Source organism: Anolis sagrei, chromosome Y (assembly GCF_037176765.1).
Source record: "Anolis sagrei isolate rAnoSag1 chromosome Y, rAnoSag1.mat, whole genome shotgun sequence".
NCBI classification, from domain to species: Eukaryota; Metazoa; Chordata; class Lepidosauria; order Squamata; family Dactyloidae; genus Anolis; species Anolis sagrei.
In genome coordinates this window covers 582,925-598,073 of record NC_090035.1, presented here as the reverse complement: position 1 = coordinate 598,073, position 15,149 = coordinate 582,925, and the positions used below count along the sequence as shown (strand labels likewise).

Sequence of the window (15,149 nt, the reverse complement as noted above, 5' to 3'; positions counted from 1 at the left end):
TGATGGGCTGCTTATGTTGTCTCGTTGTGGCAGAAATCCCTCTTTTAGTTTTTTAAATTATTTTAAAATTTTCCTGAAATTCTGTATTTATTGTTCCAAAAACGAATTGGGAATGCAGTTGTGACACCACGTTCTCTCTGTTCAGAGAGGATATTTCTAATAAGGTCAATAGTCAGCAAAATGCAGAGAGAATGTGAGCGGCCCAAGGATTAGTCTTGCGCCACAAAGCGTCCGTACCTGGCTAATAAGGTTCAAGAGCAGCTTGCCCTCTGATCCAACCAAACAGGTCAAGAGCTGTGGGATCCAAGCCAGCCACTGGATCGGGGGGACGCCAATGCAGTACTTGTCCACAGCGTCCGCCAGCGTGTTCTTGTCATCGTCAAAGCTGAGCAGCCAAAGAACCTGGAAACAAAGAGAGGGAGAAAGGATGCCGTCAACACAGCGTTTACAGAAAATACCGTTCTAATGGACCTGTGGTCACACACCAACTGGAGGGTTCCACCGCCGTCCCAAGCGCGGTTGGTGGGGATGAAGAAGGGGGTCTCCTCGGTGGTGGCCCCCCGGTTTTGGAACTCCCTCCCTGGGGAGATTAGACAGGCTCCCACCTTGTCCTCCTTTTGGAGGGAACTCTAAAAATCTGGACGCTCTGTTGCACCTTTGATGAGGCAGTTCACCAGAAAACTATCCTGTCCCGACTTCAAGTTCTGCACCTTATTTTGACCCTCTTATCGGCGACCTCAGCACTTTTGACAGTCGTATCCCCAGCCCTTGTTCATTTGATTTCGGCACTTTCCATGGGCTCCTTTTAGGAATTTAGAGCCTGAACTCAGCTACGTTCCCTTTATCTCAGCCATATTGTTTCATGATGTTGTTTTATGACTGTGTTTGTTTTATTATTTTACTAGCTGTGCCTGCCCCGCATTGCTGTGGCCAACTTTCCTCCCTCTTTCTCTCCTCCTTACTTTCTCTCCTTCCTTCCTTCCTTCTTTCCTTCCCTTCTTCCTTCCTTCTCTTCATCCTCCCTTCCTTTCTCCTTCTTTTTCTCTCTCCTTATAACAATAAGTTCTTCTTGTTGTTGTTGTTATTATTATACAAGTGTTTGACTTGTAATTTTGTGATACGAAATCCAGCGTACACATCTCGTTTCCTGTGACATCCTGTGCTTTTGTGGCAATAGTAATAATGTCAAGATTAATTTAGTTATATGTGTTTTTTCAAATGTGCTTCTATGTAATTCCAAGATGGAGTCTACTGTGTATTAGAAATTGCTATGCAGAATGTTCATGAGGCTGTGATTAAGTAACCTTGAGAGAAATGAGATAATGTATGTTCTGGCTGGGAACAGAAGGGAGTCGCCTGTCTCAGCCAGAGAGATAAGCAGCTGTGCAGAGAGACTTTCGGTTTTCCATTCGTTCCTGTTTGTAGCTCGCTGTGTTAAGACGTGTGTTTGATGTATTTAGTAAAACTTAGTAAAATAAATAATTGTTTGGGTAATATGTTAATTTGTTAATTGTTGTTACATTATTGCATTGAATTATTGCTGTTTTATTGGTTGTGAAGCGCTGTGAGTCGCCCTCGGGCTGAGAACAGCGGTATATAAGCAAAGTAAATAAATAATAAATAAATAATAAATATTATTATTATTATACATGTGTTCGACTTGTGATTTTGTGATACGAAATCCAGTGTATGCATCTCGTTTCCTGTGACATCCTGTGCTTTTGTGTCAATAGTAATAATGTCAGGATTAATTTAGTTATATGTGTTTTTTCAAATGTGCTTCTATGTAATTTCAAGATGGAGTCTACTGTGCGTTAGAAATTGCTATGCAGAGTGTTCATGAGGCTGTGATTAAGTAACCTTGAGAGAAATGAGATAATGCATCTTCCGGCTGGGAACAGAAGGGAGTCACCTGTCTCAGCCGGAGAGATAAGCAGGTGTTCAGAGAGACTTTCGGTTTTCCATTCGTTCCTGTTTGTAGCTTGCTGTGCTAAGACGTGTGTTTGATGTACTAAGTAAAACTTAGAAAAATAAATAATTGTTTGAGTAATAGGTTAATTTGTTTATTGTTGTTACATTATTGCATTGAATTATTGCTGTTTTATTGGTTGTGAACCGCTGTGAGTCGCCCTCGGGCTGAGAACAGCGGTATATAAGCAAAGTAAATAAATAAGTAAATAAATAAACTTAGTTTTCTTTTGTAACTGAAAGACTGCAGAGTCCTTATTTCGCAAACGTAAGCCGCTGGCAAACGTAAATACTCTGACAATCAATACAAATAATAGTAATAATAATAATAATAATAATAGTGATGTCGACAGACTTGACCTGCCCATTAGGTCCGATGGTGCCTGAGACTTGAGTAAATATATATATATTTTCTATTTTCCCTGAACTATGGTGCACTCTGCCCGAGAGCAAGAGACCCGCGCAATGTCCACGCTGCCAAGGGCGCGCACTGACTCTCTTTGACAACCTGCTTAATGCTTATGCTTCGCAACATTTGCCAAGCCTCCAGCTTGTGTTGAAAAATGGATGAAATGCGCACGGGATCTGGGTTCTTGTCACAACAGCCTGCGCCCAACGGTCTGATTTGGATGCCAGGCATCAAGGCAGAAGCTTTTCCACAACTATATAAATAAAAATGCAATCTTCGTTTGAGGGATTAACACAACTCAAAAACCACTGAGTGAATGGACACCAAATTTGGACACAACACACCTCTCAGGCCAACGAGTGACCATCACTCATAAAAACACAACGGAAGGGACTTTTAAAGCCAAAAAACAAAAGATATATTACAACACATGCGCAAAACCTCATGCATATACGCAAACACACATATACATAAATATATACACACACAAAACACATATACACAGACTGGCCCACACATTATAATGCATGTGCAAAACCACATATATACACATACACTCACATATATATATACACACACAAAACACATATATGCAGACTGGGCCACAACAACGTGTGGCAAGCGCAAAACCACACACACACACACACATGTATATACATACAAACACACATATACACAAATATACACACACATATTCACACACAAAGCACATATACACAGACTAGTCCACAACAATGTGTGGCAAGCGCAAAACCACACACACACACACACACATACATACATACATGCAAACACACATATACACAAATATGCACACACACACATATACACACACAAAACACATATACACAGACTGGGCCACAGCAATGTATGGCAAGCGCAAAACCACACACACACACACACATATATATATACACACACACAAACTCACACACACACACACATATATACACACAAAACACACATATACACCGACTGGGCCACAGCAACGTGTGGCAGGGGTCAGCTAGTGAAGACATAAATACAGACACACCCATGCGCGCGCCTTCCTTCCTTCCCGGTGGTCCTCCTCCTCACCTTGGCCAGGTACTTGCGGGACTTGCTCTCGTTCTGGTGGCGGCAGGCGTGGAGGTAGCAGGTGATGGCGGAGACGCCCAGGTGCAGCTGGCGCTCCTTGACGAAGATGTTCTCCAGGTAGTCTCCCCACATGGCCCACGCCTTCACCAGCACGTCGTGCATCTGCACCGCCGCCGAGAAAGCCTTGTTGGCTTCCTCCGACCTGCAGGGCGGGCACAAGACGGTCAACACCTGCACACAGGTAGGCTGCTCTGGATTCTAGTTTGACACTAGCAATGCCCAGGATAGGGATTTTGCAATCACAACTATTAGAAGGAGCCATTGGGTTGCTGTGAGTGTTCCAAGCTGCCTAGACATGTTCAGGAAGCATTCTCTCCTGACGTTTCACCCACATCTATAGTTGTGAGGTCTGTTGTGAGGTTTATATACCAGAAGCATTCTCTCCTGACGTTTCGCCCACATCTATGGTTGTGAGGTCTGTTGGAAACTAGGCAAGTGAGGTCTATATACCTGTGGAATAATGTCCAGGGTGGGAGAAAGAACTCTTGTCTACTTGAGGCAGGTGTGAATGTTGCAACTGCCCACCTTGATTAGCATTGAATGGTCTTGCAGCTTCAAGGTCTGGCTGCTTACTGCCTGTTTATATCTATATATGTAATGTCCAGGGTGGGAGAAAGAACTCTTGTCTGCTTGAGGCAGGTGTGAATGTTGCCATTGGCCTCCTTGATTAGCATCGAATGGTTTTGCAGCTTCAAAGTCTGGTTGCTTACTGCCTCTCTCTCTATATGTGTGTGTGTGTGTGTGTGTGTGGAGTAATGTCCAGGGTGGGAGAAAGAACTCTTTGAGGCAGATGTGAATGTTGAGGCAGACTCCCAGAAAATGGCCGAGCGACCCCTCTGGGGGCCGTGACCCTCAGGTTGAGAACCGCTGCTCTAAGCATTGCAGGTGTCTACCATTGTATCCCATGCAGCTGTGGACAAGAAGTTTCCATAGGGACCCCCAAACGCAGCAGCGTTGCCCAACACACGCATCAAGGAACATGAAAGGCACTGCAGACTAACTCAACCAGAGAAGTCAGCCATAGCAGAGCACATGATGCACCAACCTGGACATAGAATATTCTTATCTGAGAACCGAAATGCTGGACCACCACGAGACTTTTTGCGCATGCGTCGGAGAGAGTAGACGCTCGACGGAAATGCTGGGCCACTCTGACAAATCCAGGCCAGCCTTTGAGCATCGTTCTGCGCACTGCGCTGACACATCTCTTTCCATCAGAGCCAGGGCACGGCTCAAGCAGTGCTAAATTTAAACCGTCTTTCCTAGAGAAAAATCCTGCCCGGAACAATATCACAGCTCCTCCCCATCATCGCTTTCTTTAAAAGCCACACAAAAAGAGAGAGGGAGAAAAAGTGCGCTTTTGTGCCGGAGCAGCTTGTGCGCTTCGCGGGAACGAGAGAGCGAGCGGCAAGAGAGCGCGGACCCCTTTTATCCTGGGTTGTTTTCAGGCTTCTTTAGGAACGAGTCGCTCTCTTCTCCCAGGAATGGTCTCGTCCTTTTTGAAGTTCAAGGATTCAAATAGACTCTCAAATGTATCATGGGTCAGGTCGGGGATCTCTGGCATCGCTCTACGCTTTCGTGAACACAAGTCACGATTTGCACATAGAATCCAAGAATCCTAGAGTTGGAAGAGCCCTCCTGGGCCACCATCCACCTCCTTCCAAAGAAGGAGTCTCCGGAGCAGAGAGTTCCACTGCTGAACGGCTCTCACAGTCAGGAAGTTACAGAATCCTAGAATCCTCGAGTTGGAAGAGACCTCCTGGGCCATCATCCAGTCCAACCCAACTTCTGCCAAGAAGCAGGATCATCGCATTCAAAGCACCCCTGACAGATGGCCATCCAGCCTCTGTTTCAAAGCTTCCAAAGAAGGAGCCTCCACCACACTCCGGGGCAGAGAGTTCCACTGCTGAACGGCTCTCACAGTCAGGAAGTTACAGAATCATAGAATCAAGGAGTTGGAAGAGACCTCCTGGGCCATCATCCAGTCCATCCCCATTCTGCCAAGAAGCAGGAATATTGCATTCAAAGCACCCCTGACAGATGGCCATCCAGCCTCTGCTTAAAAAAGGAGCCTCCACCACACTCCCTCTGGGGCAGAGAGTTCCACTGCTGAACAGCTCTCACAGTTCTTCCTCATGTTCAGGAGGAATCTCCTCTCCTCTCTAATAACCAGTACAATTTGTGTAGCTTGCTATCGATCTTTGCAGCTCAAAAGACAGTTGCATCTTTCAAGTAGGAAATTTTGGTACCGCTTACATGGGGAGGCTAATTTGCGACGCCATAAAAATCTCCAGCAAGCATGCAAAGAATGAGGAAGTACTCCATCGGTGTCACAAATGGACAGTGAAGCGACAGCTCCCCCGGTGGCCAAAATACCCTCATGAAAAAGCTGGAATGTTAAATAGCCTCTGAGTGTCTGTCTATAAATAAAAATGTCATGTTCGTTTGTGGGATGAACAGAACTCAAAAACCACTGGACGAATTGACACCAAATTTGGACACAAGACACCTAACAACCCAATGTATGTCCTTCACTCAAAAAAAAAATGGATTTTGTCATTTGGGAGTTGTAGTTGCTGGGATTTGTCGTTTATGTACAATCTGCACCCCACCAATGATGCAATTGAACCAAACTTGGCACACAGTCCTCCCATGACTAACAGAAAATACTGGAAGGGTTTGGTGGGCATTGAACTTGAGTTTGGGACTTGTAGTTCACCTGCACCCAGAGATCACTGTGGACTCAAACAATGATGGATCTGGACCAAACTCTAAACGAATACTCAATATGCCCAAATGTGAACACGGGTGGAGTTTGGGGAAAATAGAATCTTGACATTTGGGAGTTGTAGTTGCTGGGATTTATAGTTCACCTACAATCACAGAGCATTCTGAACCCCACCAACGATAGAAATGGACCAAACTTGGCACATAGTTCTTCCATGAGCAACAGAAAATACTGGAAGGGTTTGGTGGAAATTGATCTTGAGTTTGGGAGTTGTAGTTCACTCACATCCAGAGATCACTGTGGATTCAAACACTACTGGAAGGGTTTGGTGGGCAGTGTCCTTTGCTTTTGGAGTTGTAGTTCACCTACATCCAGAGATCACTGTGGACTCAAACAAGGATGGATCTGGACCAAACTCTACACGAATACTCAATATGCCCAAATGTGAACACTGGTGGAGTTTGGGGAAAATAGAATCTTGACATTTGGGTTGCTGGGATTTATAGTTCACCTACAATCACAGAGCATTCTGAACCCCACCAACGATAGAAATGGACCAAACTTGGCACATAGTTCTTCCATGAGCAACAGAAAATACTGGAAGGGTTTGGTGGAAATTGATCTTGAGTTTGGGAGTTGTAGTTCACCTACATCCAGAGATCACTGTGGACTCAAACAATGATGGATCTGGACCGAACTTGGCATAAATACTCAATATGCCCAAATGTGAACACTGGTGGAGATTGGGAAAATAGAACCTTGACATTTGGGAGTTGTAGTTTCTGGGATTTATAGTTCACATACAACCAAGGAGCATTCTGAACCCCACCAATGATAGAATTGGGCCAAACCTCCCACACGGAATGCGTGGCAGGGGACAGCTAGTATATCAATAAATCAATAAAGTGCGCCCACCCACTCACCTTAGCCAGCCCGTACGTACTTGTTAATCTGGGCCAAGAACATCCCCTTCAGCGCGTAGAACTCGGCCGTCATCTCCTTGGTGAAATACTTCAGGTTGGTGGATTCGATCACCTCCAGGCCCTGGGGAGCACAGCAAGATTGCACCGCAAGGTGGGTTAAGTATTGATCATCACCAGGTTGAAAAGTTACCCAATAATAAAAGTAAACAAAAAAGGAAACATTCTGAAAGCTGGCCTTCCCTTCGGTACTTTTGGGAAATGGAAATCTCCATCACCTTTTGGAGATCTTGTGATGGCCTTGTTAGACAAGACAGAGGTCCTACTGGTCAGTCGGAAGGCCGAACAGGGTATAGGGTTACAGCCTGTGTTGGACGGGGTTCCACTCCCCCTGAAGACGCAGGTTCGCAGCTTGGGAGTGATCCTGGACTCGCCGCTGAGCCTGGAACCCCAGGTCTCGGCGGTGCCCGGGAGAGCTTTTGCGCAATTAAAACTTGTGCACCAGTTGCGCCCGTACCTTGGGAAGTCTGATCTGGCCACGGTGGTCCACGCTCTTGTTACATCCCGGATAGACTACTGCAACGCGCTCTACGTGGGGTTGCCCTTGAAGACTGTTCGGAAACTCCAACTAGTCCAGCGTGCGGCAGCCAGATTGCTCACCGGAGCGACATACAGGGAGCATACCACCCCCCTGTTGTGCCAGCTCCACTGGCTGCCGATTCAATTCCGAGCACAATTCAAGGTGCTGGTCTTAACCTACAAAACCCTGTACGGTTCTGGTCCAGTGTATCTGTCCGAACGTATCTCCCTCTACGTCCCACCTCGCAATTTGAGATCATCTGGGGAGGCCCTGCTCTCGACCCCACCACTCTCACAAGTGAGGCTGGTGGGGACGAGAAGCAGGGCCTTCTCAGTGGTGGCCCCCAACCTGTGGAATTCACTCCCGGGGGAAATCAGAACAGCACTAACCCTCCTCTCCTTCAGGAGGAGGGTGAAGACATGGCTGTGGAACCAGGCTTTTGGGCAACCAGGCAATTAGACAATGACAACCAAATAAGACAATCAGATGTGTAAGATCGGCAGGATTGTCGAAATGGAACCAAAACAGATCTTTGAGTTAATTGTACACTGATGGGTAGGAGGAAGATCTAGGTTTGTATTGTTTTACTGATTTTATCATTTTACTGATTTTATTGGATAATGTTGAATTGTGGGAATTTGTACTGTTATATTTTTTGTGATGATTGTTGTGTAGCAGGCGTCTAAGTGCGCCTTGCAGCTGTAAGCCGCCCTGGGTCCCCTTCGGGGTGAGAAGGGCGGGGTACAAGAACCCCAAATAAATAAATAAATAAATAAATAAATTAGAAGTCGCAACCTTTTGGGAAAGGATGCCATAATGTTTTATATTATTATTATTATTATTATTATTATTATTATTATTATTAATGATAATAATAATAATAATAAGCTGTATTTATGCCCTGACAGCATCTCCTCGAAGGGACTCGGGGCGACTAACATGAGGCCAAGCCCAAAGAAAATTACAATAAAGCAAAAACATCTAAACAAAAACAATAACATCATATAAAATAAAATAAAATTCATGCAAGGCAACAGTTTTATTGGAACGAATATAAAGAATATATCCTTATTTCATCACATATAAGTCGCACCCCCCTTTTCGGGGTGGAAAAATTGGTATTTCTGCTATTCCTCCACAATAGTCGCACCCTTTATTCAACTGTTCATGTGCCTGCCCCCTTGGAGACACGGGGCATAATGTTCGCTGGCTACCATGAGACTATTATGAGGTGAAATGTCATACCTGGATGCTGGATTTCATTTCAGCTACTCAATAAGAACAGAAAAATAATAGAAATTCTAAGAAAAATCTTAACCACACATAATAGGCTTGAAAAAGTAGCAACTGGAGCAGGGAACAGAGGTCCACAAGGGAACTTTCCCAAGCTTTGCTCACACAATAAAAGGAAAAGAAACTCTAAGCAACAATCATCCTGAGAGGAGACCTTTCTGAAGGGCAACAGACTTCCCACTCCTGATTTAGCCAGGTGAATCATTCTGGAGAACTCAAAGATGCGCACATTTTTATTGGAACGAATATAAAAAATATATCCCTATTTCCTCACATATAAGTCGCACTCCCCTTTTTGAGGTGGCAAAACTGGTATTTCTGCTATTCCTCCACAATAGTCACACCCTTTATTCACTCGCTCATGTGAGCGATACAGGGAGATATAGGAATTCCCTTTGCCGACCACCATGCGACTATTATACGGTGAAATGTCATACCTGGAATATAAAGAATATATTCCTATTTCCTCACATATAAGTCGCACCCCCCTTTTTGAGGTGGTAAAACCGGTATTTCTGCTATTCCTCCACAATAGTCGCACCCTTTATTTGCTCGCTCATGTGAGCGATACAGCGAGATACTGGACTTCCCTTGGCTGGCCACCATGCAACTATTATATGGTGAAATGTCGTACCTGGAATATAAAGAATATATCCCTATTTCCTCACATATAAGTCGCACCCCCCTTTTTGAGGTGGCAAAATTGGTATTTCTGCTATTCCTCCACAATAGTCGCACCCTTTATTCGCTCGCTCATGTGATACAGGGAGATACAGGACTTCCCTTGGCCGACCACCATGCAACTATTATACGGTGAAATGTCGTACCTGGAATATAAAGAATATATCCCTATTTCCTCACATATAAGTCGCACCCCCCTTTTTGAGGTGGCAAAACCGGTATTTCTGCTATTCCTCCACAATAGTCGCACCCTTTATTCGCTCGCTCATGTGATACAGGGAGATACAGGACTTCGCTTGGCCGGCCACCATGCGACTATTATATGGTGAAATGTCGTACCTTGATGCTGGATTTCATTTCAGAAATGTGTCCCTTGCGTTACTCAATAAGAACAGAAAAATAATCAAAGCCAAGGGAGCCTCACCTGCATGCATTCGTTTTTGCCCAGAACTCCGGCCAGCTGGAGGTAGCACTTGACTTGTTGCCGAATCTTCTGGAAGCAATCCACGATTGGGACGGTTGGGATGGTGTGGATGCGACTCAGGATGTCCAGGGCCACGTTGACCAGGCCTTGCTTCCGGGCGATCTTTCCGTACTGGATGATGGCCGAGGCCGAAGCGTGGACCCCCAGCATGGCGTTGTTGGAACTGGGGTCGTGCTGGGAGCTGTTGTCGTACGCACCGACAATGGCTGGGAAGGCAGAAAGAACTTATAACTTGACTTATAATGCATTGGTTGGAAATAGTAACCTTCTTGGACTTGCTAACGAGAAACCCTGATAAGAACGGGAGAGTGATAAAGGAAATGTTTGCAACCTTCCTTGTGTTAAGAAGGAAGTCAACACAAGTGTTGTGTTTGTCAACACCAATCAAGAAGAACAACACTGAGATGGATCCAGGATGGAAGACGTCTATCATTCATTTACAGCTTTGGGACGACATCAACAGAATATTTCTATAAAAGGCTCATTTATTTATTTATTTATTTATTTTGGGTACTTCTACCCCGCCCTTCTCAACCCCCGAGGGGGGACTCAGGGCGGCTTACAGAAAGGCACAATTCGATGCCTATACAAATTACACATAATGTACAACACCATAGTTAAAACAATTATCACAGTTAAAACAAGCAAAACAATCAGTATATAACACATCATATAAAACTAGTCTCATGCTCAGCGTTCGTCTTTCAGAGTTCCAAATTCTATTCCATTAGTCATTTCCTGGCCATTGTCAGAGTCCTTTCTCTATCTGCCCGATTGTCCGAATGCCTGGTCCCAAATCCATGTTTTCAGTTTTTTCCTAAAGGAAAGGAGTGATGTCGCTGATCTAATTTCCCCCGGGAGTGAATTCCACAGGTGGGGGGCCACCACTGAGAAGGCCCTGCTCCTCGTCCCCGCCAACCTCACTTGTGATAGAGGCGGGGTCGAGAGCAGGGCCTCCCCGGAAGATCTTAGACTCCGGGGTGGGACCTAAAGGGAGATACGTTCGGACAGATACACTGGGCCGGAACCATATAGGGTTTTGTAGGTCAATGCTCAAAGTGTGGCAGACCTGAGGAGTCTGTCCCACCCGCCATACTCTGCTCCATGGGAAGGAGAGAGATGGTGTATTCAGAGAGTGGCAGATTTGCATGGGAGCAGCCTGGTCACTTTGAGGCTTCTTTCTCAAGGGAAGAGGAAGGAATGTGCTTTCTGAGTCTTAGATTTTGTGCAGGGAGTCAGGTTCTGTTGTAGGGAAAACAGGGATCTGGCCCTTGGCATTGTGCTTTGGGAAAGAAATTTTGGCATTTCAGCGTTTTGAAATTATGGCGTTATGGAAGTTTTGGAACTACGTGTTGACAGGCCGCAGGAAATCAGGGTCTGGCTTAACAGGTACCTCTCCAAGGAGGGAGAAAAAGGGATGGTCATATTTTGGATGCATGGGTGTGAATGTTGAGTGAAAATGTAATTCCCCTTGGTTTGTTTGTTTGTTAACCAATGTAATTGTGAATCCAATGTAGTTGCATCGAACCTGTCTGTCTGTCTGTTCAGTGTCACTCTTCGTCTAAATGTTTTCTGTAATCTGATATACCTTCTCACACTGGAAACTGCAATAAAAATAAATAAAAAGAACCGATGCTTCAAAGTCATTGAAAAGTCATTTGTGACACGTATCCCTAAAGCCTGGCTTGATGCAGAGTTCACTTGAGGGGAAAGGTCACGTCGCAAGAGACGTGGAAGCGCCAACTGCTCTGAGACGAAGGATTTTCCCTTTCTAGACTTGATCAGAAAAACGGAACCCAATTGTCACACCTGCTGTGTCTTAATATGCCTCTCGAGAGACAAAACCTTGCAAACTTTTAGCAAAACAATGCAATTTCTTCCCCAAAGAATGGTCAAATCTGCGGAAATATATACACGCTCCTGGTCTTGCTAGAAAGAGAGCCTTCGTATTGGGTTTTGTGGACGATCTCGCAGTGGCGAGTCGGCGCGCTCACCTTGGTAGTGATGCTGGCGCCACATGAAGATGCTGCTCCAGTGGGACAAGTCGTCCGAGACGATGGGCAGGCGGTTCCTCCACGTCTTCACCACCGTCTTCATGTCGTGGAGGCTGTTGTTCCGCCCCAGGTTGGCCGGCTGCAGCCCCGCGTTGATCTGGGCCGCCTCTTGCAGCTCGATGATCTGTTGCGCCGCCTGAGAAGATAGAGGATAGAAATATAATAAAGTAACACTGCGAGTGTATTCTTCATCCCACACTGAGGGAAAACAGCACTTACTTTCTGGCTGCCCAAAACATAAATTTATTTATTTATTTATTTATTTACAGCTCTGGGCGGATTACAGTGTACACATATATGGCAAACATTCAATGCCAATTTTTGACATACAAACATATACAGACATACACAGAGGCTATTTAACTTTTTCTGGCCGCCAGGGGAGCTGTCGCTTTCATCGTCCATCTGCAACGCTGATGAAGCACTTCCGCATTCCCCGCATGCTTCCCCGCTGGAATGCTTTTTGCTGGAGTCTTCTTTTATGGCCTCATAAATCTGTTAATTTAGCCTCCCCACACTTTAAGGTGGTACCTAATTTTCCTACTTGACAGATGCAACTGTCTTTCGGGTTGCCAAGGTCGACAACAGGCTACACACAATTGGTTGGAAACCCACTCCAACCCGGGCTGGCTTCGAACACATGACCTTTTTGGTCAGATAAAGATAGCACTCAGCCACAGAATATAAACCAAAAACTGACAGCAAACAATGTTGCAGGTTCAAGAGAACACCGTAGTCAAAAGGTCCAGCCCAGTGGTCAAAAGCTGAGTAAAGTCCAAGGATCAAGAGCAGGGGTCCTCAAACTCAGGCCCGGGGGCCGGATACGGCCCTCCAAGGTCATTTACCCAGCCCTCACTCAGGGTCAACCTAAGTCTGAAATGACTTGAAAACACACAACAACAACAATCCTATCTCATCAGCCAAAGGTATGCCCACATTTCCACTGAAATACTAATAAGTTTATATTTGTTGTTATATTGTTGTATTGTTTTTAAGTGTTTTTGCACTGATCAAGAGTCTATAACAACATAGTCAAAAGCCAGTCCAGAGATTCACGGTTCCAAGAGCACAAGAAACAGTTCAGGATAATGAAAATCCACAAACCTGGGGGAAAACCAGCAGCATCCACCACCAAAATATGACAAATACTTTTCTTCCAAAGATCAGATCCAAGGCTCGCTCCTTTTGTCCAGAAACACGCAGCTGCAACCCATCTCTTGCATACCTCCACCCTTAATTGCTTTCACCCAGGAACTCTTACTTACAGAATACTCAACCTGTCCTCTAAACCACGTTTCCTTCTACTACTAGTAGTAGGTGCATGAGACAAACGCTGAGTCTCAACACAACCCTTTGGATTTAAGACTTACACAACCCTTCCTACCACCACCAACCACCAACAACAACTGGAGAACATGATATATGACATTATTCCTGGAAGTATGAAGGCCAATAAATATCCAAAGAGTCATACTTCCAAAAAACTATGGAGATTCCAGATTTCCCAAAAGGTTATGATTTCTGAAAGGTCATGCTTCTCCAAAACAATCACAATTTTACTTCTTCGGAGAGAAACACTAGCATTCGGAGGCTCTTACTCAGCTGAGATAACTGTTCCTCGTGCAAAGGCGTCAAACACCATAGTCAAAAGGTCCAGTCCAGTCGTCAAATGCCGAGAGTTCAATGAGCAAAGTCCAGGGATCAAGATCTATAACATAGTCAAAAGCCAGTCCAGAGATTCAAGGTTCCAAGAGCACAAGAGACAGATCAGGATAACGAAAATCCACAAACCTGGAGGGAAACCAGCAGCATCTACCACCAAAATATGACAAATACTTTTCTCCCAAAGATCAGTCCCAAGGCTAGCTCCTTATATCCAGAAACACGCAGCTGCAACCCATCTCTTGCATACCTCCACACTTAATTGCTTTCACCCATGAACTCTTACTTACAGAATACTCAACCCTTTGGATTTAAGACTTACACAACCCTTCCTACCACCACCAACCACCAACAACAACTGCAGAACATGATATATGACATTATTCCTGGAAGTATGAAGGCCAATAAATATCCAAAGAGTCACACTTCCAAAAAAACTATGGAGATTCCAGATTTCCCAAAAGGTTATGATTTCTGAAAGGTCATGCTTCTCCAAAACAATCACAATTTTACTTCTTCGGAGAGAAACACTGGCATTCGGAGGCTCTTACTCAGCTAACTGAGATAACAGTTCCTCGTGCAAAGGCGTCAAACACCATAGTCAAAAGGTCCAGTCCAGTCGTCAAACACCCAGAGTTGAATGAGCAAAGTCCAGGGATCAAGAGTCTATACCATAGTCAAAAGCTAGTCCAGAGATTCAAGGTTCCAAGAGCACAAGAGACAGATCAGGATAACAAAAATCCACAAACCTGGGGGGAAACCAGCAGCATCCACCACCAAAATATGACAAATACTTTTCTTCCAAAGATCAGATCCAAGGCTCGCTCCTTTTGTCCAGAAACACGCAGCTGCAACCCATCTCTTGCATACCTCCACCCTTAATTGCTTTCACCCAGGAACTCTTACTTACAGAATACGCAACCCTTTAGAACTAAGACTTACTTTAACCCTTCCATCACCAACTGCTAGACCTACCACCACCAACCACCAACAACTGCAGAACATGACACATGACATTGTTCCAGAAAGTATGAATGCCAAAAAATATCCAAAGGGTCACACTCAAGACGCTGACCTAGGTAATTTTCAAGGGTAAGGAAACAATATTGTGCCCCCCCCCCCCCAACAACCAATCACTGATATATATTTCCTGTTTGTTGTGCCATATTTGGTTCAATTCCATCATTGGTGGAGTTCAGAATGCTCTTTGATTGTAGGTGAACTATACATCCC

At 44.9% G+C, this 15,149-nt stretch overlaps 1 protein-coding gene across 2 annotated transcripts in view; it reads right to left on the bottom strand.

Annotated features, from left to right (window-relative positions):
- LOC137095543 (transformation/transcription domain-associated protein-like) overlaps nt 1-15,149 on the bottom strand; it is a 216,632-nt gene that overhangs the window by 38,326 nt on the left and 163,157 nt on the right. For both annotated transcript variants that reach the window (XM_067462324.1, XM_067462325.1), the window contains 5 exons: nt 12,195-12,390; nt 10,141-10,406; nt 7,186-7,286; nt 3,455-3,656; nt 238-402 (listed from right to left, as the gene is read on the bottom strand). In XM_067462324.1, the coding sequence (XP_067318425.1) occupies nt 238-402; nt 3,455-3,656; nt 7,186-7,286; nt 10,141-10,406; nt 12,195-12,390 (930 nt within the window). The remainder of the gene's footprint in view (nt 1-237; nt 403-3,454; nt 3,657-7,185; nt 7,287-10,140; nt 10,407-12,194; nt 12,391-15,149) is intronic.